Here is a 25707-nt window from a genome sequence, read left to right on the forward strand (position 1 = left end):
CACTTGCCGTAAGACCAGAGGAGGTAGAAGCAGAAGTAGGCCATTCTGCCCATCAAGTCTGCTCTGCCATTCAATGAAATCATGATTAAAGTTTATTTATTAGTCACAAGTAAGGCTTACATTAACACTGCAATGAACTTACTGTGAAATTCCCCTAGTTGCCACAGTCTGGTACCTGTTTGGGTCAATGCACCTAACCAGCACGTCTTTCAGAATGTGGGAGAAAACCGGAGCACCCGGAGGAAATCCACGGAGACACAGAGAGAATGTGCAAACTCCACAAACTGGGAATCGATCCCAGGATCCTGGCACTGTGAGGCAGCAGTGCTAATCACTGTGCCATTGTATTAATCTAATATGATAATCCTCCACTCCACTTTCCTGCCCATCCTATCCTCAGAATGCTTGGCAGGCTGATTAAAAATCTGTCTGTGTCAGCTTTGAACATACTGAATGACCCAACCTCTACAATTCCCTGTGGTAAAGAATTCCAAAGGTTCCCTTCTTCTGAGAGAGAAATAAAATCCTCCTCATCTCTATTTTGTGTAAAAGCCTTTCTCCCCGTTTCTTTATTGTCAATGACTTTGTCCCTATGTTGTCTTGGATCCAGGCCAATTGGGAACTTAATCTTTCCGTCTGCTCTTTCTCTGGCTCTCATTTCTTTTTTTGTTGAATATTATTTTCCAATCAACTGCATTTGCAGGTTTTGTACTGAGTTGGTGCAGGTTGGGAGAAGCAGATTAAATGCGTTATCAGGAAAAGCGGAGGATATTCCTGGGTTTTGCATTGCTTTCATTCAGCATGTGAACAGTAGACTGGTGCCCAGACCAAACACTTTACAATAACTCATATCCAGTGGGAACCAGTCTTTTACAACGTCAGGGTGCAGCTGAAATGCTTGATAAGACCCTGGGGAAAGTGCCAGCTCTCTACTGGGAGGTGTAACCAACAGCTAACGCTGAAATAAAAATAAAATCCACTGACTGGGGCCGAGGTGGTGAAATTACATAATATACAAACGCTAGATACTGACTCAGTGATCAGTGTAAATCGTTGCGTTTTTTTCCTTTGTCGCATTTAGTTTGTAAGAACTCCCCCCTGAAACTTTCCCAGCCTGGCATTAGTCACCGAGGTCAGTTAGATTCCCTGAGGCGGCTGTGGGGTTAGCGACAGTGGGCTGCGGTTGTGTCCACTGCCCGGTGTGCTGGTGAAGGGAGGCGGACTCGCTGCGGTACCTGTCCCCGGTGAGGGCACAGCAACTTGGCCCAGGAATATCCCACCAGCTTCAGGGGAGAGGCTGGCACTGGGAGGCAGAGGGCGGCTTCCCGGGAGCTGAAGTTTTGAACTAGTTTACTGGGACCATTAGCTCCAAACAGTTTAACCTTGGTCATGAACTCACTTCGACTTTAACCGGCTTTTAATCTCTCACCAGTTCCAGAGACTGCTCAAGAACTTCGGCAAGTTAGAAAGAAGTCGGATTTTACCCGGGATAAATCTCCAAACTGGAGGTAGATATATATTTTTGAACTGAAATCATAGTCTTTACTTTTTTGGTACAAAAATGAACGTGAAACCCAGCGTTGAAAAACAAATTATTTGATTTTATTCATTATTGTCGTAAGAATTGGTTTGTAGTGAAAGGTGTTGTTTCTTGCATGTTATACAGACAAAGCATATCGTTCATAGAGTATATATAGGGGCGAAGGAAAAGAGAGGGTGCATAATGTAGTGTTGCAGTCATAGCTAGGATACAGAGAAAGATCAACTCAACATAATGTAGGTTCATTTAAATGTCAGATGGCAGCAGGGAAGAAGCTGTTCTTGAGTTGATTGGTACGTGATCTCAGACTTCTGTGTCATTTTCCTGACAGAAGACTTGGAATTGGAAATGAATTGCACCCAGGCAGTTTACTGTGTGCTGGTGTGTGGGCTAAAGGGGGGATGTTTAGCTACAGTCCAGTAGTCAGTCCCTGCTGCAAATTGTCTTGAATTGGGAGGTTTGACTGACCAGAGTTCCCCATACCACTTCCTCATGTCCACTCTGCCCATTTGTGCCCCTTGGCGATGCACAGGCACCCTTCAGCCAAGAGGAGCTCTGCTGTGTGGCAGCGTATGGGATAGATTGACAGCAGGCTAATGCAGAGCTGGTCAGAGGACACACACATCTCAAGCAAACTCCCACCCTGAGGCACACCGTAGTGCCCACACTCAAATCACAAGGGCTGGGGATAGTGGGGCGGTGCAGAGAACACAAGACATCCAAATTCAAGTATACAATAATGAGGGTCCCTGTGACTCTACCTCATATTCCAAGGTAACTACATGAAGCATTACTGAAGACCCCGGGGGCTATTTTGCCATCAGTGAAGTTCACACTTGAACTTCAAATAGAAGCAAGTTACAGCGGATGCTAGAATCGGAAACAGGAACAGAAAATGCTGGAAAATCTCAGAGATCTCACAGCATCCGAGGAGAGAGAATAGAGCTAACGGCCACAATTTTGCCAAAAAAGGCTTGTCATAATGGTGAGAAAACTGCAGCGGCCTGCGCTGGTCCATCCAGCATATGCAGGGCCACAATGGTCCCACACTTAGTCATTTTCTGGGAGTGTGCTGAGTTGTGCACCAGTTCTGGGAGGGGCGGGGCCTAAATATTCCAGTGAGCCCAGCTGCAAAACGATCGGATGCCATTTTGAAATGGTACCCCTATCTCAGTGCACTGGGAGACCCCCTTCCCTACCTCCACGAACATCGGGACCCCCACCCCACCCACCCCTATCAGCAGCATGTTGCCTCACTCCCTCCCAAACACAGATTGCTGGCATTGGGGCCCTTCAAATGGGTCCCTATTCATGACCTCCAATATTCCCCTCTCATACGCTACCACTTCATGACCCCATTCATGCTCCACCCTTTCATCCCCCTTTCTTGCTCTGCCTCTGCGTGACACTCCCTGCACAACAGCCCCTGCACAAGCCCTCCTGCATATCACCCCCCCCCCATTGTCATAACCCCCACATCATAGTCCCCATCCAGTATCCACCCCCCCTCAGGCAGCGTCCTCCTAGCACACTGGCAGCGCTCAACTAGCATGGTCAGGTGGCCACTGCCAGTGTGCCAAGTGAGCACTGCCAGATAGGCACTGCCCAGCCACATTGCCAACCACCTGGACGCTTCAAAAGGCTCTGAGCACCCCTCCAAAATGTGCCCATCAAGCCTGGTTTCCGCTAGTGGAAACCAGTAGTGACTCCCGTCGGGCTCATAAGGACATAAGAACATAAGAACTAGGAGCAGGAGTAGGCCATCTGGCCCTTCGAGCCTGCTCTGCTATTCAATAAGATCATGGCTGACTCCTTTGTGGACTCAGTTCCACTTACCCGCCCGCTCACCATAACCCTCAATTCCTTTACTGTTCAAAAATTGATCTATCCTTGCCTTAGAAACGTCCTGAGATAGCCTCAACTGTTTCACTGGGCAGGAAATTTGACAGATTGACAACCCTTTGTGTGAATAAGTTCCTCCTCAACTCAGTCCTAAACCTGCTTCCCCTTATTTTGAGGTTATGCCCCCCAGTTCTAGTTTCACCCGCCAGTGGAAACAGCTACCCTGCTTCTATTTTATCTACTCCCTTCAAAATCTTATATGTTTCTACAAGATCTCCCCTAATTTTTCTGAATTCCAATGAGTATAGCCCCTGTCTACTCTGTCTCTCCACATAAGCCAACCCTCTCAACTCCAGAATCAACCTAGTGAATCTTCTCTGCACCCCCTCCAGTGCCAGTATATCCTTTCTCATGTAAGGAGACCAAAACTGTATACAGTACTCCAGGTGTGGCCTCACCAGCACCTTATACAGCTGCAACATCACCTTGCTGTTTTTAAACTCCATCCCTCTAACAATGAAGGACAAAATTTCATTTTCTTTCTTAATCACCGGCTGCACTTGCAAACCAACTCCTTGAGATTCCTGCACAAGGACACCCAGGTCCCTCTGCACAGCAGTGTGCTACAATTTTACCTGTTCAAATTGGCTGATGTTATAGTGATGTATTTAGGAAAAGTTGCACTGTTGGAGGGATTGTACTTTGGGTAAGATGAAAATGTTTCATCTGTCTTGTGGGATGGAAGTCAGGTGATATGGCATCAGGAAATTCTCCTTGTAAATGGGACACTGTTCTTCCCTCATTGTCAGTTGTGGCTCAGTGGGTAGTGCTCTCACCTCTGAGTCAGCATGTTCTAAAGTTTATTTATTAGTCACAAGTAGGCTTACATTAACACCGCAACAAAGTTACTGTGAAAATCCCCTAGTTGCCACACTCCGGTGCCTGTTCGGGTACACTGAGGGAGAATTTAGCGTGGCCAATTCACTTAACCTGCACCTCTTTGGAATGTGGGAGGAAACCGGAGCAGCCGGAGGAAACTCACACAGACACAGGGAGAACATGCAAACTCCACACTGACAGTGACCCAAGCCAGGAATTGGACCTGGGTCCCTGGCACTGTGAAGTAGCAGTGCTAACCACTGTGCCACCATGTGGGTTCAGTTCGCCCGCCAGGATTTGAGAGCAAGAATTAAAGCTGACATTGCAAGGCATGGTAGCTGCACTACTGATGGTGCTATCTTTTGAATGGCTCGTTGAAGTGAGTCCCTGTCTGCTGTTGCAGATGGAGAAAAGATTCCATGTGTACTATTTCGAAGAAGAACAGGGCAGTTTAATGCCAGTGATTTAACCAATACCTATCCTTAATCCACATCATAAAAATGGATTATTGGACACATCTCTGTCTGTGGTAGCTTGCTGTGCAATAATTGACTGCAGCATTTCTGATTTTATGACAGTGGCAACATTTCAAAAGCATTTAATTGGCTGTAAAATGCTTTGAGACGTTCGGAGATTTTGAAAGGTGCTATATAAATTCATGAATTTCTTCTTCCTCAGTGAACATCACTAAAGGCAGATTATATGGTCTGTTGAACAGGAAATCATATTTGGGTGTTTTTAAAATAATTTCGGAGTGACTGTAAATGGCTTTTACACAGTCTCCAAGGTATGTAGCATTAGAAATAATAGAACACAGTTTGTTGGCTCTGGATGCACTGTGTTTCTTGTAATTACACCTTGTCTGTTCCCTCAGCAGCAATCATGATAATGATGGAGGTGGGAGGATCTTGCATGCTCTTTTGTTGCAGCGTTATTAACATTATACACTGTGCTTCAAATATAATTAGAAAAGTGACAAACATCTACTCTTCACTTCAGGTGTTATCAAGGCATCTAATGTGAAGTTAGACTTCTATGTACATGTGGCTCAGATGAGCAACATGAAATTCTCAGTGCGGCAGTAAGCTCCATACATTACTAACGTACGTGTCAATCAGCCATCCTCCCTTTGTGATTACTATCTTGTCTGAAAAGGTTTGTAATTATGTTGTTTATTGCAGTTGCATTATTTTATTGCTTGCTTATTTAGTTTTAATTGTTCATTGTTATAAAACAAAATGAAGAATTGGAATAAAAGCAAATTCCTGCGAATGCTGGAATCTGAAACCAAAAGAGAAGACGCTGGAAAATCTCAGCAGGTCTGGCAGCATCTGTAAGGAGGGAAAAGTCCTGACATTTCGAGTCCAGACAACCCTTTGTCAAAGCTGACATCCACCACTGACACCTCCATCTGGCTGAACTAGTTCTGTCAAACAACAATTTCTCTTTTAACTTGTATCACTTGCTCCACGTAAAAGGTGTGGCTGTGGACTCTTAATTGTGCCTGTCTCTTTATGGATAATGTGGAGCATTCCCTGTTCCAGTCCCACTCTGGCTGCGTCCTTTATTGGTACATCGATGACTACTTCAGTGCCGCTTCATGCTCTCGTCTGGATCTGGAAAAATTTCTTAATTTTGCTTCCAATTTCCACCCCTCTATCACCTTCACACTGTCCATCTCTGACACTTGTCTTTCCTTTCTTCATCTCTCTGTCTCCATTTCTGGTGATAAACTGTCCATTAGTTTCCATTAAAAGCCCACCAACTCCCACAACTACAGCTCTTCATACTCCACAGCCTGTATGGACTCTATCCCATTCTTTCAGTTCCTTCGCCTCTGCTGCATCTGTTCCGATGATACTGCTTTCCAAAATAGCGCTGCTGATATGTCTTCTTTCTTCCTCAACTGTGGTTTTCCACCCACTGTGGTTTAAACAGGGCTCGCAGCCGCGTCCAGCCCAACCCCCAGGCCACTGCTCTCACTCCCTCCCCTCCCTCCCACAATCGGGATATGGATCCCCTTGTCCTCACTTTTCATCCCACTGGTCTGCACATTCAAAGGATCATCCTCCGCCATTTCCGCCAACTCCAGCATGGTGCCACTACCTAAAATATCTTCCCCTCACCACTCCTCTGTCAATATTCCACAAGGATCTCTCTCTCTGGGACACCCTGCTCCACTCCTGCATCACACCCAACACCTCACTCCCTGCCCATGGCACCTTCCCATGCAGTCACAGAATGTGCAACGCCTGCCCCTTTACCTCACCCCTACTCACCATCCCAGGTCCTAAACACCCCTTTCTGGTGAAGCAGTACTTCACCTGCACCTCCTTCAATCTGGTCTATTATATCCGCTGCTCCCAATGTGGTCTACTTTACATCAACAAGACCAAACGCGGACTGGGTGACCTCTTTGGTCTGTCTGCAAGCAGGACTCAGACTTTCCTGTCACTTGTCATTTCAACACACCGCCCTATTCTCCTGTCCACATTTCTGTCCTTGGCCTTTTGCAATATTCTAGCGAACTGCTGGAGGAACAGCACTTCATCTTCCGATTGGGCACTTTACGGCCTTCTGGACTGAACATTGAGTTCAACAGCTTCAGAGGATGAACTCTCCTCTCCAGCTTCACCCCATTTCCAATTATTTTATTGCATTTCGTTCCATGTCGTTCATTATTTGATCATCCTTCTTTCTCACTTCCATTTTTCCAATTTCCATGCCAGCTTTCCCACTGCCACCCCCCCTCCTTCCCTTCAGGGCAACAGCTACATTCCTCAGGCAGTCCCTTAACTATCTGTACCTCTATTCTGCCATTCACACATTCTGATCACTTAATGAACACTTACGGCAACTTCTCAGCCTTCTGTATCCTCATTTACATTCCCTTTGTCCTATTCCACCCCACCTCCCCGCCACCTTTAAGGTATAAATCTCTGCTGATTCTCTTTGCTCTTAGCTCTGATGAAGGATCATCTAGACTCAAAAGGTCAGCTCTATTCTCTCCCCGCAGATGCTGTCAGATCTGCTGAGATTTTCCAGCATTTTCTGTTTTTATTTCAGATTCCAGCATCCGCAGTATTTTGTTTTTACCTTTATGAGGATGTACATGGACGACAGCCATGTATATTTATGAGGGTGTACATTATCTACAGCCATATACATTTCTGAGGATGTATCTGGAATAGAGCCATGTATCTTTATGAGGGTGTACATTATCTACAGCCATATACATTTCTGAGGATGTATATGGAATAGAGCCATGTATCTTTATGAGGATGTACATAGACTACAGCCATGTGCCTTTATGAAGGTGTATATGGATTGGAGCCATTTATGAGGAAATCCAGTCCAATTCCTCTGCCAGATTTTGGGGAAGCATCTATAAGTCTTTTTCTTACCCTCACAACTGAAAGAAGACAATTGAAGTTGAGAGGTGGAAGAATAAAAAAATCCATTTAGCTGCTTTTTTTTGAAGAAATCAAGCTGATTCATTCACTGTAATCTTTAATTGATAGACAATGGCAACGACAGATCAGAAAAGGTTCCATATCTGCACACCACTTCACGAAAGTCTGCCACTCTCCAAGGTGGCAGGAACAAGAGTCTACATCAAGCTCGACAATGTGCAGCCAACCGGCTCCTATAAGATAAGAGGAATAGGGTACTTCTGTCAAAAGGTAAGCAGCAAGAAATATGCAAATTCATTTTGCCTTCATATTTAAAAGTATTTGGAATTTATATTCATGTTCTGGCATATGCAAAAATAAAAATCGCTACATCGCTTTTTCAGGCTGCAGAGAAAGACTGCAAACATTTTGTATGCTCTTCAGGTAAGTCATAACTTACTGGTGAGTACTTCACTCTGTGTAATTGCACAAAGGCCTGTTAACATGATCAAAGCTAAATGATGTATATTCTGATTTAAGAATGTATTTAACACTTGTGTAGATGCTGTTGATTTGCGGGATTCAAACTGAATACCAATAAGCACGTTTAATGTTTATTTAGGGTCTTGGCTCTGTAGGAGTTATAGCTTGGAATCAGCCTGCGATAATTGGAAGCATAAAGCAAAAACAGTTTACCGATTTTGCAGTACGTGATACGTATTACCTCACGGTGACGAGTATACAAAATAATAGCCTCAAAGCAGACATTAAGTAAAATCCTTATGTACCTAATTTTCCACTGTGGATAGGGAGAACATTGAATTGAATTGAATTAATCCAGAGTCACATTTACAGTGGAGGTCTGAAGTGCGATTTATCTGTGATCTACATTGATTATTGCTGGGAAAACCCTGATGGAGAAACATTCATGATGGAGTAATTTTGAGATCATATAAAACTCAGCGTACTGAATCCTAACTCATTCCAAGTCCTATTCATCCATTACTACTGTGCTCACTGACCCATATAGACTCCATGTTAAGTATAGCCTTGATTTTAAAATTCATATTCTTGATTTCAAATCTTGCCCCGTTCCACCTCTCTAATCTCCTGCACCCTCTGAGATAGCTATGATTTCTAATTCTGGCCCTTTGAGCATATCTGAGTTTAATCAATCCACCACTGGAATCATAGAATCATAGGAGCAGCACGTTGGCACAGTGGTTAGCACTGTGGCCTCACAGCACCAAGGACCCGGGTTCATTTCTGGCTTGGATCATTGTCTGTATGGAGTTTGCACGTTCTCCCTGAATCTGGGTGGGTTTCCTCTGGGTGCTCTGGTTTTCTCCCACAGTCTGAAAGACATGCTGGTTAGGTGCACTGATCTGAACAGGCGTGGAAGGTGGAGACTAGGGGAATTCCACAGTAACTTAGTTGAAGTGTTAATGTAATCCTTACTTGTGACAAATAAATAAACTTTAACTTTAACCCTACAGTGCAGAAGGAGGCCATTCGGTCCATCGAGCCTGTACTGACAACAGTTCCACTCAGGCCCTATCCCTGTAACCCCACGTATTTACCCTGCTGATCTTCCTGATTCTCCTAATGTTCAATTTAGTGTGGCCAGTCCGTCACAGTTGTATCTTCCAACTGTCTAAGTCCCAAGCTCGGAAATTCTCTCATTCAAGCTCTAACTCTCCTGGGGAGATGGTGGCATTGTATAATTTCACTGGACTAATAATCCAGAGACACAGGCCCGAGAGACATGGGTCCAAATCCCATCGTGGCTAGCTGGTGGAATTTAAATTAAATGAATAAGTTGGGAATTGAAAGTGATGATCATGTTCATAGAATCCCTACAGTACAGAAGGAGGCCATTTGGCCCATTGAGCCTACATTGATCACAATTCTACCCAGGCCCTATCTTCGTAGCCCCACGTATTAACACTGCTAGTCCCCCAACACTAAGGACAGGACTTTACAGCCTCAAATGTCAGTGGACATTTCTGTTGTCTGCCTCTTGTCTGGTGGGCAATTCCATGGTAGGCAGTAGAATTCCTGCATAAAGGTCAACTTAGCATGACCAATCCACTTAACCTGCACATCTTTGGAGTGTGGGAGGAAACCGGAGCACCCAAAGGAAACCCACGCATACACGTGGTGAAAGTGCAAACTCCACACAGACAGTGACTCAATTGAATTGAACCCAGGTCTCTGGCACTGTGAGGCAGCAGTGCTAGCTACTGTGTCACCGTGCGCCCTTATGTTGAATGTCAATTGTTTTCACCTGATTCACTAATGGCCCTCAGGGTCATCTTCACCTGGTCTGACCCACAGCCTATCGTTTGACTCTTAACTATCCTCTGAAATGGCCTAGCAAGCCACTCAATTCAAAGGCAATTATGGATATGCAATGAATGTTGCCCCATGAAAGTTTATTAACAAATCTTATCTTTCCTCCTTAAAAACTACTTTTTTTGCTCAAATGGCTCCTTATGAGGCACACTGTTAAATGTTGCTTTATAACGCTCCTGTGAAGCACCATGGGGTGTTTAATTAGGATAAAGGTGCTATATAAATACAAGTTGTCACCACAATAATGAATTAAAATTTTAATCTAGAATCAGTTCAGTGTGTAAATGAGGAAGTGAAAAATCCGATGAGTTGGATACTGCTCTGATGGCTGGTACAATGTGACCTGGTGTCTCTGTGCAGTAGATGCACTGGAGGATGAAATCTTCTTTCTTTGCATTTCAGTGGACTAATGAAAACAGCAAGATGCTTCAAGAAAATTGATCCCATTTGTTTGCTGAATTGCAAGTTTGTAAAGGAACTTCAAGTCACGGTGTTCTGGCCTTGAGATCCTGCATAAAGGAGGTTCTGTTAAGGCATTACGCCTGGACGGAAATGCAAAATTGACATCAGCAGAACAATACATCCAAAAAGCAGGATTGCTGTGAATTAAGAAATATTCTTTGACACTTTGTAATTCTGCATTTTAACACAACTATCGAAATACGCCGAGGTCTTGTAGCACAGTGTGTAGTGAGCCTGCCTCTGAGCTGGGTTTGAATCCTCGAATCCCACTCCAAAACTTGACGGTCAAAGAAAGTGCATTCGTAACGTGGTCAAACAGGTTGAGTGTCAACCTGCAGCTCCTTCCAAACATACCAATGGATGGCGGTAAGAGTGGGAGAGCCACGCTTGATGTGGAGTGGAGCTCCTCAAGCTATAAGCCCCTGGCAATAGACTAGCGATTTGTTCCAGGAATTACTAGCTATGGAAACAGTGCATTATACTAAGTCTGGGAAGAGACTTGGAAAAAATACATGTGTTTGCTCTGATAGCTTGCTTGCTAAGAGTTCAGTGCTGTATGATATTGAATCATATACTTGGCAGACTTAAGTGCTTGCTTGTTGAATAGTGGGGGAGCAGGAGGGGGTGGGTAACAGGTGGTTTCAGTCCTGTTTCCACTTAACAGCAGCGCACTTTCCAATTGGAATCACTTGACTGTGACTTGCAGTGAAAAGCCTGAGTGTTTTCTGTCTCCTCCTTAAGTGAGTGAGACAAATTACGTGCTGAGTGGCTGTTTTCCCTGGCTGGAGAGTCTCAAACTCGGGGTCATGGCCTCAGGATAAGGGATTGACCATTTAGAAATGAGGAGTGGGGACATTTTTTCACTTGGGGGCTTGTGAGTTTATGAAATTGTCTACCCCATCAGGATGTTCAGTCACTGAGTGTATTGAAGGCTGAGATCAATAAGAGTTTTGGGATGGAGTGGGAGAACGGAGTTGATGTAAAAGATCAGCCATGACCTTATTGAACAGCAAAGCAGACTCGAGAGTATGTGCTGCTAATCCTAGTTCTTCTAATGTGCAATATCCCATGCCTTTTGAACCATTATCACACAAGCTACAAGGATAAGTATGGTTGAAGGAGAACATCTGCTCACATTAAGATATAAAATAGGAGGAAAAATAGGCCATTTGACCCTTGAGATGGCTCCAAGATCTAATAAAATCCTGGCTGATCTTCAAACTTAACTTTCCTTTCGCTGTCTATATTCCCATAGCCCTTGATCTCCTTAGAGTTCAGAAATCAAAAGATTGATCTTGGGTGTGAATATACAATGCCTCAGCCTCCATAGCCCTCAAGGGTAGAGAATTTCAAAGATTCTCAAACCTGAGTAAAGAAATTTCTTCCTACCTCAGTCCTAACTGGCCAATCCCTTTTCCTGAGACAGAGAGCGGAATTTTCCCATCCTGCCCTCCATGGGAATCATAGCGAGCGGAACACGGACCATGCAAGGGCCCCTTGACCTTGGGTGGGAATTTCCGGCCTTGGGGTGGGCACGGCCAGAAAATCCCTCCCAAAATTTCCTTGTTTGAGACTCTTTGGTCACGTGAGACATTCTCTCAGAATTTTACATGTTTCAGTCAGAGCATCATATTCTTCAAAACAGAGAATGTAGGCCCGTTCTGTTTGACATCTCCACACCAGACAACATTCTCAACCCAGGAATCAATCAACTTAACCTTTGTCGTACCTCCTCTGGGGGAAGAATATTCTTCCTTTGGTACGGAGATGAAAATTTACTTCAGATGTGGTCCTCCTAAGGTCCTGCATGATTGCGGCAAGTCTTCCATACTCTTGGAGTCCAATCTCCTTGCAATAGAGGACAACATGCCTTCTCTATTTTGTTGCATGTTACATTTTCTGAGTTTTATGCATGAGGACATCTAAATCTCTTTGGGCACCAACATTTAACTCTTTTTTTATTTGTTTGTGGGACATGGGCATTGCAGACTGGCCAACATTTGTTGTCCATCCTTAGTTGTCCTTGAATGGCCATTTCAGAGGATGGTTGAGAGTCAACCACATTGTTGTGGCTCTGGAGTCACATGTAGGCCAGACCAGGTGAGAACGGTAGATTTCCTTCCCTAAAGGACATTAGTGAACTTGATGGGTTTTTCTGACAATTGTCATCAGTAGATTCGTAATTCCAGATTTTTTTTATTGGATTCAAATTCCACAGGTCCCTAGAACATTCGATAAGTTTCTGGATTAATAGTCCAGCGATAATACCACTAGGCCATCGCTTCTTCCTCACCATTTAAAAAAAAATCTGATTTTTGATTCTTCCGACTAGAGTGAATTATCTCACATTCGCAAACACTGGCTGGAATTCTCTGGCCATTCATCCTGCCTGTAAGCAAGGATGGGGAATTTGGCATTCAGCCAAATCTCTATTCACTGCAGCGGAACCAGAGAATCCCGCTGGTATGAACGGCCGGAGAAATCCAGTCACTACATTCCATCTGCCAGTTTTTGCCCATCTGTTAAGCCAGTCTATATCCTTTTGCAGACTCTTTGGGCGAGAATTTACAGCCTTGCTCGGCCCGCGACCAGAACTTCCTGTCCGAAGTCAACAGAACTTCCCGTTGTTCACCCCTTGCCCACTCCAATTCCGATGGCGGGTGGAGGCGGTAGAATTCCAGCAATTGTGACCACCTTATATCTTACTTCCCTACTTAACTCTTATGTTAAGAGCAGTGTCAGTTCCTCTCTGACTTTTTTCAGTGCCTGTTAACTGGAACTAGATTCTCTTCTATTTTCTTGTTATATATTTGGTTTTCAACCTCCACACCCGACTTACATCCCAGTGTTCCCAAAGCCAGTGTCTGGTCAATGCATGATTCACTTCTTTATTCATTCACAGGATGTGAGCGTTGCTGACTGGGCCAGCATTTATTGTCCATTCCAATTGTCCTTGAAGAGATAGTGGTGAGCAGTAGAATATCCTATCCTGGATGGATAATGGTGGAGAATGAGACCATTCAGCTCATTGAGTCTGCACTGACTGCAATCCCATAACCCCACATAGTTAGCCTACTAATCCCCTGACACTAAGGGGCAATTTAGCATGGCCAGTCAACTAACCTGCACATCTTTGGACTGTGGAAAGAAACTGGAGCACCCGAAGGAAACCCACGCAGATACAGGGAGAGTGTGCAAACTCCACACAGACAGTGACCCAAGGCTGGAATTGAATGCAGATCCCTGGCGCTGTGAGGCAGCAGAGCCAACCACAGTGCCACCATGCCATGATTTCACAGAATAGAATAACCTTTTTTATAGTTAATAGTTTTTAATAGTTTATTTAACAAAAATATGGGAAGGAGTGCAAAGTTCATACCAGTTGCAAGAAAACTGCTGATTCTTTTAAGAGATGGTGACAATTTTCTTTCCTCTCTTGAAGGTACTGACTCTTGCTGGACCACAGTGTATGTAATATGATAGAAGTGAACAATAGCCATTTTTCTGAAACTTGTTTATGAGTGCTGCTGCTGCTGCATCTTTAGTTTCCCTGAAAATGTTGTACGTTTAAGTTTGTTTATTAATGTCACAAGTAGGCTTACATTAACACTGCAATGAAGTTACTGTGAAAATCTCCTAGCTGTTGCACTCCAGCGCCTGCAGATTCACTGGGGGAGAATTTTGCAAGGCCAGTTCACCTAACCAGCACGTCTCAGACTGTGTGAGGAAACTGGAGCCTCCGGAGGAAACCCAGCCCACCCAGACACTGGGAGAACCAAGCCAGGAATTGAGCCCAGGTTCCTAGCACTGTGAGGCAGCAAGGCTAACCACTGTGCTGCTCTGAGCTGCTGTACTCCCCTGGGAATATTGCTCCCATGATGTTCTTGGATAAGAAATACCAGAGATGACAATGATAAAGAGGTGGAAACGACATAATTCCAAGTCAGGATATTGTGTGTTGCAGAAGGGAGCTTGAAGCTACTCCTATCATCTGGGGTCATTTTAGCCTCGTTCCAGCTAGCCAAACATATGGAAAAGGGCAAGAGGGTTGTGGTGGATTTCAGACTTGGTCTGTATGGTAACCATAAGGGAATCCAAATCACCTTTTTCCCATAATGGGCACATCCTACTGATTTGTTGAGCTTCAGTGAGGATAGTTTATAGTCAAAAGCCTGTTTGAACTCTACACATTAGAAGTGAAAATGTACTGTCATGAAGAAATCCCTCAGTTGCCCGTCTTGTTCTAATAGCTGGAGGTTTTTTTGATCTTACAGGAGGGAACGCAGGTCTGGCTGCTGCCTTTGCTGCTCAGAAGCTCCAGATTCCCGCCACCATTCTGGTTCCCAGCAGCACACCAGCATTTACTGTCCAGAAATTGAGAGATTACGGAGCCTGTGTGGAAGTGGTTGGGAAGGTATGTACACCATTGTCAGAACAATCCGTGACGCTCCATCCAATTGAGGGACCTTGCTGACGGCAGTTATGATGTGGGTGGGTATGGGTGGTGTGGGAGGTGGGGTGGTGGCGGGGGAGTGGGTGGTATGAGTGAGTGGTGTGGATGGTGGGTGGGTGTGTGTGTGTGGTGGTATGGGTGGGTTGGTGGAGGGGTGTGTGGGTGACTTGGTGGAGGAGTGTGTGGGTGGTGTGGGTGGGTTGGTGGAGGGGTGTGGGGATGGGTGTTGGGGGTACGGTGAGGCACCTTGGAGAAGCTGTTTTAGTTCCAATCGATTGGATTCACAACATTGGAATGGTGTGTAAACATTGTACATGGCGTAATGCTGCTGTGTTGGGCATGGCTCAGTTATGGGCACTCTTGCCATGGCATCTGAAGGCTATGGGTTCAATTTCAACTTCAGGACTTGAGCACAAACGTCAAGGCTGACACTTCAGTGCAGTGCTGAGGGAGTGCTACACTGTCAGAAATACTGACTGTCAGGTGAGATGCTAAACCCATTCTCTCAGGTGGACTGAAAAGATCCCAGAGCACATTTCAAAGAAACTCAGGAGAGTTATCCTCAGTGTCCTGGCTAACATTTATCTCTCAATCAGTATCTCACGGCTGTATGTGGGAGCTTGCACATTGCTTGCCATGTTTCCTACTTTATAATCAGGACAACACTGTAAAAATTATTCATTGGCTGGAAAGCATTTTAGAGTATTTGTCCTGAGCATGTGAAAGATGTTATGTAAGTGTAAGGTCAGGTCCTCTGGTCCCACCGCTGTCAGTGGGAATTCCCACTGAAGCCACCCACTGGGAAACCCATGGTTTTGGTGCGTCGCCAGCAGGAAAGAATCCCGCTGGTATGAATGGTTGGAGAATTCCGATGTGGATGTGCCGGCGTTGGACTGGGGTAAACACAGTAAAAAGTCTCCGAATCGGTTGGACTTAAACCTGGTGTTGTCAGACATTTTACGGAGAATTCTGGCCATAGTTCCCACAAGAAAGAAAAACAAGATTGAAAGTTGGAAGTTTATTAGCCGCAATAAGGCTTACATCAACATCACAATGAAGCTACTGTGAAAATCCCCTAGTTGCCACACTCCAGCGCCTGTTCAGGTACACTGAGGGAGAATTTAGCATGGCCAATGCACCTAACCAGCACATCTTCAGACTGTGGGAGAAAACCGGAGCACTTGGAGGAAACCCATGCAGACACAGGGAGAATGTGCAGACTCCTGACAATGACCCCAAGCCCGGGGATTGAACCCAGGTCCTTGGTGCTGTGAAGCAGCAGTGCTAACTTCCAAGTCAACAAGATACAGCATTGTGCCCAATCTTGGACTTGATCTGACTTAGTCAAAAGGCCAGGAAGCGATGTGTGTGCGGAGTTTCATACCAGAGCTGCAGTCGGTCATACTGTGTCAGATCTGGAGCAAACCTGGTGGGGAGGAATAGCTGTCCCACCCCTTGATGAGCTTGAAAAGTATTTGGCTGAGTGAAGTAGATTGTGTATTCATGAAAATATCTCCAAGTGTGACCCTCCACCCTTTGTTTTCCTAGTAATAAGAGCACTTCAGAATATTTGAATGTAAAAGTAACTAACTGAAAGATGAATGAAGTGAATGTGTAATGTTCTAATTCTCTGTGGATATTGGAACAAACGGTGTTGTATTTGTTTTGTTCCATACGTTGCTCTTGGTAGTTTAGCTTAACAGCTGTGCCAGCACTCTGAGACATTTCAAAAGCACTTGAAAGTTAGTGGCTTGAGACACCCAGCTTTGGATTCAATGAGTCTGCTGTTAAATCTGCTGAGACCTGCTGTTAGTCACAATTCCAATTCAGGCTCTGCTCAGCATTGGTTGACGGGGGCCCAGCCCACTGTAGTCATTGGCTTCCTCTGTCTTTGCCTATCCATTTGGTTAACTTTGAATTTTTCGGCTCATTGAACTGAATGAACCTTACATGTCACTCAAAGTTTTTGCCTGGTTGAGGCTGTTATTAACCATGTGCAGTTTCTATTCCCCAGATATCAGACACGAAGAATGCTGTGTGAATGAGAACTGTGACAGTAGAATGAAAATGAGTGACAAAAAAAAATGACACTTAGATAGGAATGGACACGGGGCAAGTGTCAACAAACAGAAAAAAGCCTTCTCAAAACAAACAAGAACATAGCGACTGTCACTCCTTCATTTGCTTCAATTTATTTTTAGTATTGCCCGCGAGGACACAGTACTGAGTTGTCACTGTCCATCTGTTTGCCATTGTGTTTGAAATGGTTTCAAATAGCTTGCCTATTTAGTAAGGAATTGGCTTAAGGCCTGCCTCGGTGGAGGAGGCAGAATCCCTGTCTGCCTTGATTTTGGCTGTTTTCTGTCATTGTTAGCACATTAGCTGCGAGAGCAGTGAGTAGAGGTTTTTGTGACACCCCAGTGCTGTCTGGGTTAATAAGCAGATCTGCAGGTCATCAGGATAGGCCAGATTGTATGGGAGGGGAGGGAGGGGGTGGGTGGGAGGTGGGGACAGTGCAAATGAGGGCAAGAATGGGACATCACCTCGAGCCAAGCTGTTTAATCCAGGGTTGGACTTTTGAAATATTTCCCTCCAAATTGGAAATGCATTCAATGACAGCAGATAGAAACCATCACTTACGTTTGGGATGGCATGGTGGCACAGTGATTAGCACTGCTGACTCACAGCCCCAGGTTCCTGGGTTCAATTCCTGCCTGGGTGACATTCTCCCCATGACTGCGTGGGTTTCCTCTGAGTGATCCAGTTTCCTCCCACAGTCCAAAGATGTGTGGGTTAGGTGGATTGGCCATGCTAAAATTGCTCCTTAGTGTCAGAGGGATTAACAAGGTGAATACGTGGGCTTATGGGGATGGGGCCTGTGTGGGATTGTTGTCGGTGCAGACTGGATGGACTGAATGGCCTCCTCCTGCACTGTAGAGATTCTGTTCTTTCTATTCTATTCTGAATATAATTGTTAGCATTAAGGGCCAAATGGGTGGCAAAATAAGAAAAAATTCAATAGTGTTTAATGATGGGTCCCTGTGTGGCAAATGCCCCAAATGTGCATTGCACAATCTTGGGCCAGTTGCTCACAGTTTGTTACTTCATGTATGCTATATGCGAAGATCGGCAACTCCACCCCAATATATCATCTCTAGTTTTATAAAGTTAAAACACCTTTAGGAAAACATCAACAGATCTACATTCACGCATCCAAAATACACAAATAAAAACAGAAAGTGCTGGAAAAACTCAGCAGCATCTTTGGAGAGAGAAACATTGAGAGTTAACATTCCACGTCCAGCATGACTCTTCTTCAGAACCTTTGCTGCCAAACCTGCTAAGCTTTTCCAGCACTTCTTGGATAGATGTTTTACAGCCCCGGCAGAATTTTTCATTTCCTCCGAAGTCAATGGAGTTTTGAACAGCTCGCCATATTTTATAGCCTGGCCGCTACCACAACAGGGCCATAAAATTCTTCCCTCTGTTTTCATGTCAGATCTCCAGCACCCGCATACTTGGCTTTTATCAAAATGCACAGATGTCAATCATGGTCAAATAATATTAGTTTGGAATTGCTTCTGTATTCCTGGTACTACATAATTCACAAATCACAACTTTGACCGTCATTCCTGGTTACCGGAATGATGGTCCGATGGATTGGGAAGGCCTGTACGGTGGGATTTTCTGTCTGTGCTCGCCCTAAGGCCTGAGATTCCCGCCTGAGGTCAACAGACCTTTCCATCCCTCGCCTCCCCTGTGGCAGGCGGGACGGGAAATTTCACCCATGGAGTACGAAATTTCACGAGTGGCCTGAATACATGTATCAAGGTGCCTTGCTGCTGCAGTTCTGCTGTCTTTCCAATTGCAAGCCTCTCAGCCAAGCTGCCCTTTTGACCTTCCTTCCTCTTTGACCTTGTGCTCAGTGCCACTGGAAGTGGTTACTCCACCTCATTTAATCTCCTGCGCTGCCACTGACTTTAGCAGCAGTGCCATGAAGCAGATACATTGGTGGCTTCTGCTGATTCGAGTTTCAGTTCACGGTCAAGATTTAACCCTTTCACTGTGTCTCCTTCCAGTTCCAAAAGCACAACCATCTGTGGCTTTTCTCCCTGCTGTGGTTTGTATCACCACTTTGCATGTTCAGACCAACACGACAGGCCACATATTTACATTTCAATGCACCTAATTTCCATGACAATGAACCTTATTTGCATAACGACCTTCTCATTTATTTGCAAACTGGCACATTTAGTTGCAAGTGAATTATATCCTAAGTAATGACAGCATTACAAGATGCAATAAATCATGGACTAAATGTAACTTGCGTTGCATGTAGGATGAGTATTTTTGGAGTGTTAGAAGCAATCATTTTGGCTACACGTTATTATTGACAATCATGGGTTTCGTCTGTAAAACTTCTACATGATAAAAATTTGGGGGAATGGAGAGCAGTGGGGAACAAAGCTCACCTGTTAGAGCTTTATTTATCTGTGCCATGACCATGTTTAAGAAGGGACGAAGAATCCACTTGTTCCTGAGCCATTCTGGGATTTTATGGCCTAACTCGAGTGAGACCGGAAATTCCTGCCCGAGACCAATGGATATTTCCATCGTCCGCCCCTCACCTGCTCCAATTCCATAGAATTCTGGCAACCATCTCCGAGGCAGGAAGCCATTTCCTTCATGATTCTAAGAGCTGAAGAGGCCATTGAACAATTGATTAATTGCCTTTGCATAGCTGGAATCTGCCCATGCATTCCATTATTCATAAGGCACTCCAGTCTCATAGAATCCCTACAGTGCAGAAGCAGGCTGTTCGGCCCACCAAGTCTGCACCAACTCTCTGACAGATCATCTTACCCAGATCCTTTCCCCGTAGCCCCACGTATTTATCCCACTAAACCTCCTAACCCACACTTCTTGGGACCCTAAGGGATATTTACTGTGTGGCCAATCCACCTAACCTGCACATCTTTGGAGTGTGGGAGGAAACCGGAGCACCTGGGGGAAACCCATGCAGACGTGGGGAGAACGTACATACTCTACACAACAGTGACCCAAGGCCGTAATTGAACTCGGGGCCCTGGCGCTGTGAGGCAGCAGTGCTAAGCACTGTGCCACCGTGCCGCCTCAATTTGGATGGACAGTCTAGGGAGAGGGCAATGTTTAGTTGGTTTGTTGAGTGAGAATAATTCGACTCACCAGGATTTGCAACCTAGACCTGCTTCAGAAAAAGCTGAATGGTTGGCAAAGGTGCCAGTTAAAGTGCATGCGCTGACATTCTTCCCCACCTTTCTTAAAGCTTGTTGCTTCTGCTGGGTTCCAGTTGCACGACAGTTAACAGCTTCTTGTTCTGCTGACCCAGCAGTTGTTTGGTTGTACATGAATCTGGCAAGTGTTCATCAGTATTTACCTTCCTTGCGGACATCAAAGTTGAACCTGACCTCATTCCCATTCGGCATCCTCCAATCCAAGCTTGAAAATCTGCAATGAGAAAAGCCCTTGCTGCCATGGCAGTTGGTGAATTCAGTAAAAATCTGACATTACGTAGTCTTAATGATGACCGTGAAACCATTGTCGATTGTTGTAACAACCCACCTGGTTCACTAATGTTCTTTAGGGAAGGAAAGTCTGCCAGACCATTGGTCCGGCCTAGATGTAACTCCAGACACACAGCAATGTGGTTGACTCTTAAATGCCCTCAGGGTTGGGCAATAAATGTTGGCCCAGCCAACGATCCCGTGAACGAATAAATTGAGGAAAAAAAATTTCCTTAGTGGTGCACTTGAGTGAGATTTGAATTCACAGCTTTCCAACTTCGGTGACTTAGTGTTCCCATCTTAATCTCCTCACGCAGCACAACTATTCAGCACATTTAATGTAGACAAACGCCTTGTTTCCAGGAAAAGAGTGGGGAATGTTTCTGCTCTCAGTTGCACTTGATGGCAAGTGTGGTCAGCACGGTGGTGCAGTGGGGTTAGCACTGCTGCGTCTCAGTACTCAGGAACCCAGGTTCGGTTCCGGGCTTGGTGACTGTGTGTGGAGTTTGCATGTTCTCCCCATATCTGTGTGGGTTTCCTCTGCATGCTCTGGTTTCCAGGTTAAGTTGATTGGCCATACTAAATTATCCCTTATTGTCATGGTAAATATGGGATTACTGGGATAGGGCCTGATGGGATTGTTGTCGATGCAGGCAGGCTCGATGGGCTAAATGGCCTTCTTTTGCACTGTAGGGATTCTATGATGGAATTTTGAGGGGAGGGGCAATTTATTTTGCTTTATTGAGTATTAATAACAATTTTTCCATATTGCCTCATGGGTGTTGACTGCTCCAACATAGATTGTATGGACACTCAATTTTCTTACTTAACATTAAGGAAGGGACCTTAGCTCTCAACAAACTGAAGCCTGCTAGGTTACCGAAAATAATTGGGCTCTGTCTCAAACACAATTAGACCAATAACATCATAAATCACAGCACTACGGTGCAGTAAAAGCTAAATATATGAATCTCAGTGTAATTTATTTTAATCAGATAGAGTTCATTATCACTTCTATCCCATTTGTTATTTCCAAAAACAGGCAGTCCCACCTGTCCAGTGACAGGAGTGGTTAACCAAGCCATTTACTGCATTCACACCAGGAAACATATTTCAAAACTAGCCTAGACAAAAATAATCTCCACGTGTCTCATATTCCAGGAAGTAGTTTTGAGGAAAGTTATTTTTAAAGCCACATTTTAACAGGTTATTTGCTTTATATAACTTGTTGAAGAGAAAAACCTAAATGAAATCAGCCCCAAATGTGATTCTCAGAAACCATTAACACAGCTTGAGGCCTTTCTGCCTCCAGTTTGTATACAACCATCCATTTACATTGAATATACAGCACAGACATAGGCCGTTCAACCCATCTGATCCATGCTGCAGGTTGTGCTCCATACAAACTGCTTCCCAAACTCCTTCCTCTAATCCTCACATTTCATTCTACTCCTTTTGCCCTCATGTTGATTACGAATTCCTTTTTAAATGCATCTATACCAATAACATCAATAGTGAGTTCTGTATTCTAATCACTCTCTGGGTAAAGATGTTTCTCCTGAATTTTCTATGGAATTTATTAATGACTATTTTATATTTATGAACCCTTTTTTGTCCTCCTAGAATCATAGAATCCCTACAGTGCAGAAGAAAGCAATTTGGCCCATCAAGCCTTCTCCAACCACAATCCCACCAAGCCCTATTCCCGTAACCCCACATATTTACCCTTCTAATCCCCCGACACAAAGGAGCAATTTAGCCTAGCCAACCAACTGAACCCGCACACCTCTGGAGTGTGGGAGGAAACCGGAGCACCTAGAGGAAACCCAGGCAGATATGGAGAGAATGTGCAAACTCCACACCGACAGTGACCTGAGGCCAGAATTGGACCCAGGTCCCTGGCGCAGTGAGGCAGCAGTGCTAACCACTGTGCCACCCTCTTCAGCAAGTGGAAACTAATGATCAGTGAAAACAATTGGTTCTAACACTATTCACTTCTGCCTTTCAACCCCTCTTGTTGGTTCACCTGGAGAACCTTCTATCCCAGTAAAAAAAACTATTGGGTGCAATCTTACTGCCCATGCACACCTCGCTCCCACTGCAGTGAAATTGGAGATTTTGGCAATCTCCGTTCACTGCAGTAGGATGGGAAATTCCCGCTGGCATGAATAGTCGTAAATTTCTGGCCATTGTTTTTCTTGAGATGCTGATGGGGCATTGATAAGTTAACTATCTGTGTAAAATGCTGATTGTGGTGTTCATGATAACAGAATGACAGTTGTCACTGTAGCTCAAAAGTAATTAATTGCAGGGAATGTTTTGAAGATTTTCAGTGCGATAATTAACCTTTCTGGAATGTGCTAACACTGGGTAAGAAAGTTCAACTTGCACTCTTAGTTGCTAGTCACTATTGAAGGAGAGAGCCTGCTCCTTGATTAACTTTGTGCTGTCACCGACAATACAAAGCTTTTTATAAATCTGTGGAAGCTTTAGGGAAATGAATGATTACATGTAAATAAGTGAAAAGTATTTGCATGGTTTGCAAACACTTTGCCATTCCTGTGAGGGCAATGACATTTTAATCCAAGGGCCTAGTGCCATTAATGGAAAAAGCATTACGCTAACAATAACCTATGTTATAACTCTATTGAGGGCAATTGGGACTACTTAGGGGTTTAAAAAAAGGGTGGCATGGACAAGTCAGGCCGAAGGGCCTGTTTCCATGGCTGTAAACCTCTAATACTCTATCACTCGAATTTGCTGTTTGAAGTTCAAGATTGGGTTAGGACCATAGCCTTGATTGTGTATTTCTGATACATTCTGCAAGGAATAGCTAGCTGGTGATGCAAAGCTAGCCAAAGGTGAATTGACCTCATTGTCCATAATTTTGTGGGATTAAATCATTTGAATGATGAATGGCTGTGAAGGATGTTATATAAATGCACATTCTTTCTAGGAGTAAATTACTTTCTTATTGAAGCACAACAAAAATGTTATAACATGAATGTTGTAAAGCAAGCAAATCATTCAGGAAAAGATATGTTTGGCAATGAATTACAGAAGGACAATTGAAACTGTAACAACATTGACTGATAAGGGAACTATATGGATGTAAACTTTCAAGGGCCTGAGATTTAATTCATGCCTTCAATGTGTCAGTAGCTGTTTATTTTTCTCTTAATGTGTACTGCCGTTTGTTTTTAGCCTGGACAGTATGTGTAGGCAGGTTGGTTGATTAGAGAATATGGCAACTGACTTGATTTGATTTGATTTATTACTATCACATGAAAAGTGAAAAGTATTGTTTCTTGCGTGCTTTACAGACAAAGCATACCATTCATAGAAAAGGAAAGGAGAGGGTGTGGAATGTAGGGTTACAGTCATAGCTGGGATATAGAGAAAGATCAGCTTAATAAAAGGTAGGACCTTTCAAAAGTCTGATTGCAGCAGGGAAGAAGCTGTTCTTGAGTTGGTTGGTATGTGACCTCAGAATTGATCCTGGTCTAACCAATGTCAAGTCTCATTGGATAATAATACATTAAACTATCAAAATATCTCAAAGTACCTCAACCCAAGCTCACTGAATCTTCTGAGCAAGAGGTCTAGCTGAGTCGCATCATTCCCACTCCTTAGCATGAGGACCATGAATGCAATTATGGGACTTGAACATCTTATTGATTTGCATTGTACAATTCCATACCATGTAAAATAGCTGAACCAGCAGGTAGTTCAACTGGTTTCCTTATCATTTCATTTATAAGTTCAATTCTTTACCCTTGAAGAGTGCTTGATAAAAAATAATTGCTTTGAAGCTCAACTGTTCAAACGTTTGAGTGTGACATCCAAATATTTGCCTCTCTTTTGAGACTGTTTTCTCCCAACTTCCTTTGACACCCTGGAGCTGTGCATTCTACCATGTAGAATGGTCCAGACAAGGAGCAAACATTGCTACTACTTTGACTAAAGCAGGATGTGACGATAGAGATTTCTTAAATAAAACTAATGAATCTTCTCAAAATGTTTTGCTAGGTTTGGGATGATGCTAATGAGCAAGCGTTAAAACTAGCTGAAAATGACAACTGGGTGTATGTTTCTCCCTTCAACCACCCATTGATCTGGTAAGATTCATCAAAATATCCGAGTCAATTCATTGATAAAAAATGATGATGGCAGATATCAAGATATTATTAGTTCATTTCTTTATATTGTCCTCTTAAATTACACGATACCAAAATAGTTCAACAGCTACTAAAGAAAATGTACCTGCAATTGTGGATCTGACAACATTTTTCTAATCCTGAAATTAAAGATACACACGTTAATTTTGTCAGTTTTAAATCCTTGTTACTGAGTATTTTGGAAAGTTTAGATATGATTGATAGTGTCAGAAATGTTATATCAAATGCAATGAGTGTTACATTGCAAGAAATCTTACATGGTGATAGAAACGTAGTAAAAAATTGTCTATGGAGAGAGTGACACAAATTGTTATGAATAATGTCTGGAGTTACAATGAGTGACACATAGTCATGAGGCATTTAAAAGGAATTAAGCACAGTCAGAATTCATTTACAGTCAAATTGCCTCTCAGTCTGTTCTTTTCTCGAGTATGCAGTTCACACCTTCTGAGCCCATTTGATTATTATCCTGGGAATTATTTTTGTGGCCCTCTTTGGCAAAATCTCGATCTCCCCATCAAGCGGAGAGACTAAAACTGGGCTCTGTATGTTAACCGAGACTTAAGCAAGCTGTTGATAACCAGAGTAACATATATGGTCAAGAGTTAGTTACAGGGAGTGACACTGTCAGAATGTTATAAAGGGAGAGACACTTAATTGAGAATTGGTTACAGGAAGTGGCAGGAATGGACCACAAGGAGTGACACACAATCATAATCTTAGATAGGAAATGATACTGTTTATTACTGCTCCGTGTCATAAATGTTCTATTTTATTTCCAGCCCATTTAAATTTTGTGTGTGATTAACAGATTACACGTCAACTCAGATGACACCATATCAAGTTGCGGCATAGCACTCATCCATGGGCAGGGTGTTTACCACTATATGGTAGACATATATGGATTAGCACAAAGAAAAGAGGCTAATTTGTCTATGCAATTCAAATTGTTTAAGGTCCTAAATTAAGACTGGTTTGTATGTAACTAATATGATTTTAATAAAGTTTACTTATTAGTCACAAGTAGGCTTACATTAACACCGCAATGAAGTTACTGTGAATG

At 43.8% G+C, this 25707-nt stretch overlaps 1 protein-coding gene across 7 annotated transcripts in view; it reads left to right on the plus strand.

Moving 5' to 3' along the window:
• Positions 1 to 526: 526 nt before the first annotated feature.
• sdsl (serine dehydratase-like) overlaps positions 527 to 25707 on the plus strand; it is a 41164-nt gene continuing 15983 nt past the window's right edge. The window contains exons 1-6 of one of the 7 annotated variants that reach the window (XM_080208399.1): positions 527 to 545; positions 1433 to 1508; positions 7783 to 7944; positions 8058 to 8097; positions 14745 to 14884; positions 24496 to 24584. In XM_080208399.1, coding sequence (XP_080064525.1) covers positions 7786 to 7944; positions 8058 to 8097; positions 14745 to 14884; positions 24496 to 24584 — 428 coding nt within the window. In that variant the 5' untranslated portion in view covers positions 527 to 545; positions 1433 to 1508; positions 7783 to 7785. The other 6 variants (XM_080208400.1, XM_080208396.1, XM_080208398.1 and 3 more) reach the window with 6 other exon arrangements.

The sequence above is a fragment of the Carcharhinus amblyrhynchos genome, chromosome 20 (genome assembly GCF_965287045.1).
Source record: "Carcharhinus amblyrhynchos chromosome 20, sCarAmb.v2.hapA, whole genome shotgun sequence".
Lineage (NCBI taxonomy): Eukaryota > Metazoa > Chordata > Chondrichthyes > Carcharhiniformes > Carcharhinidae > Carcharhinus > Carcharhinus amblyrhynchos.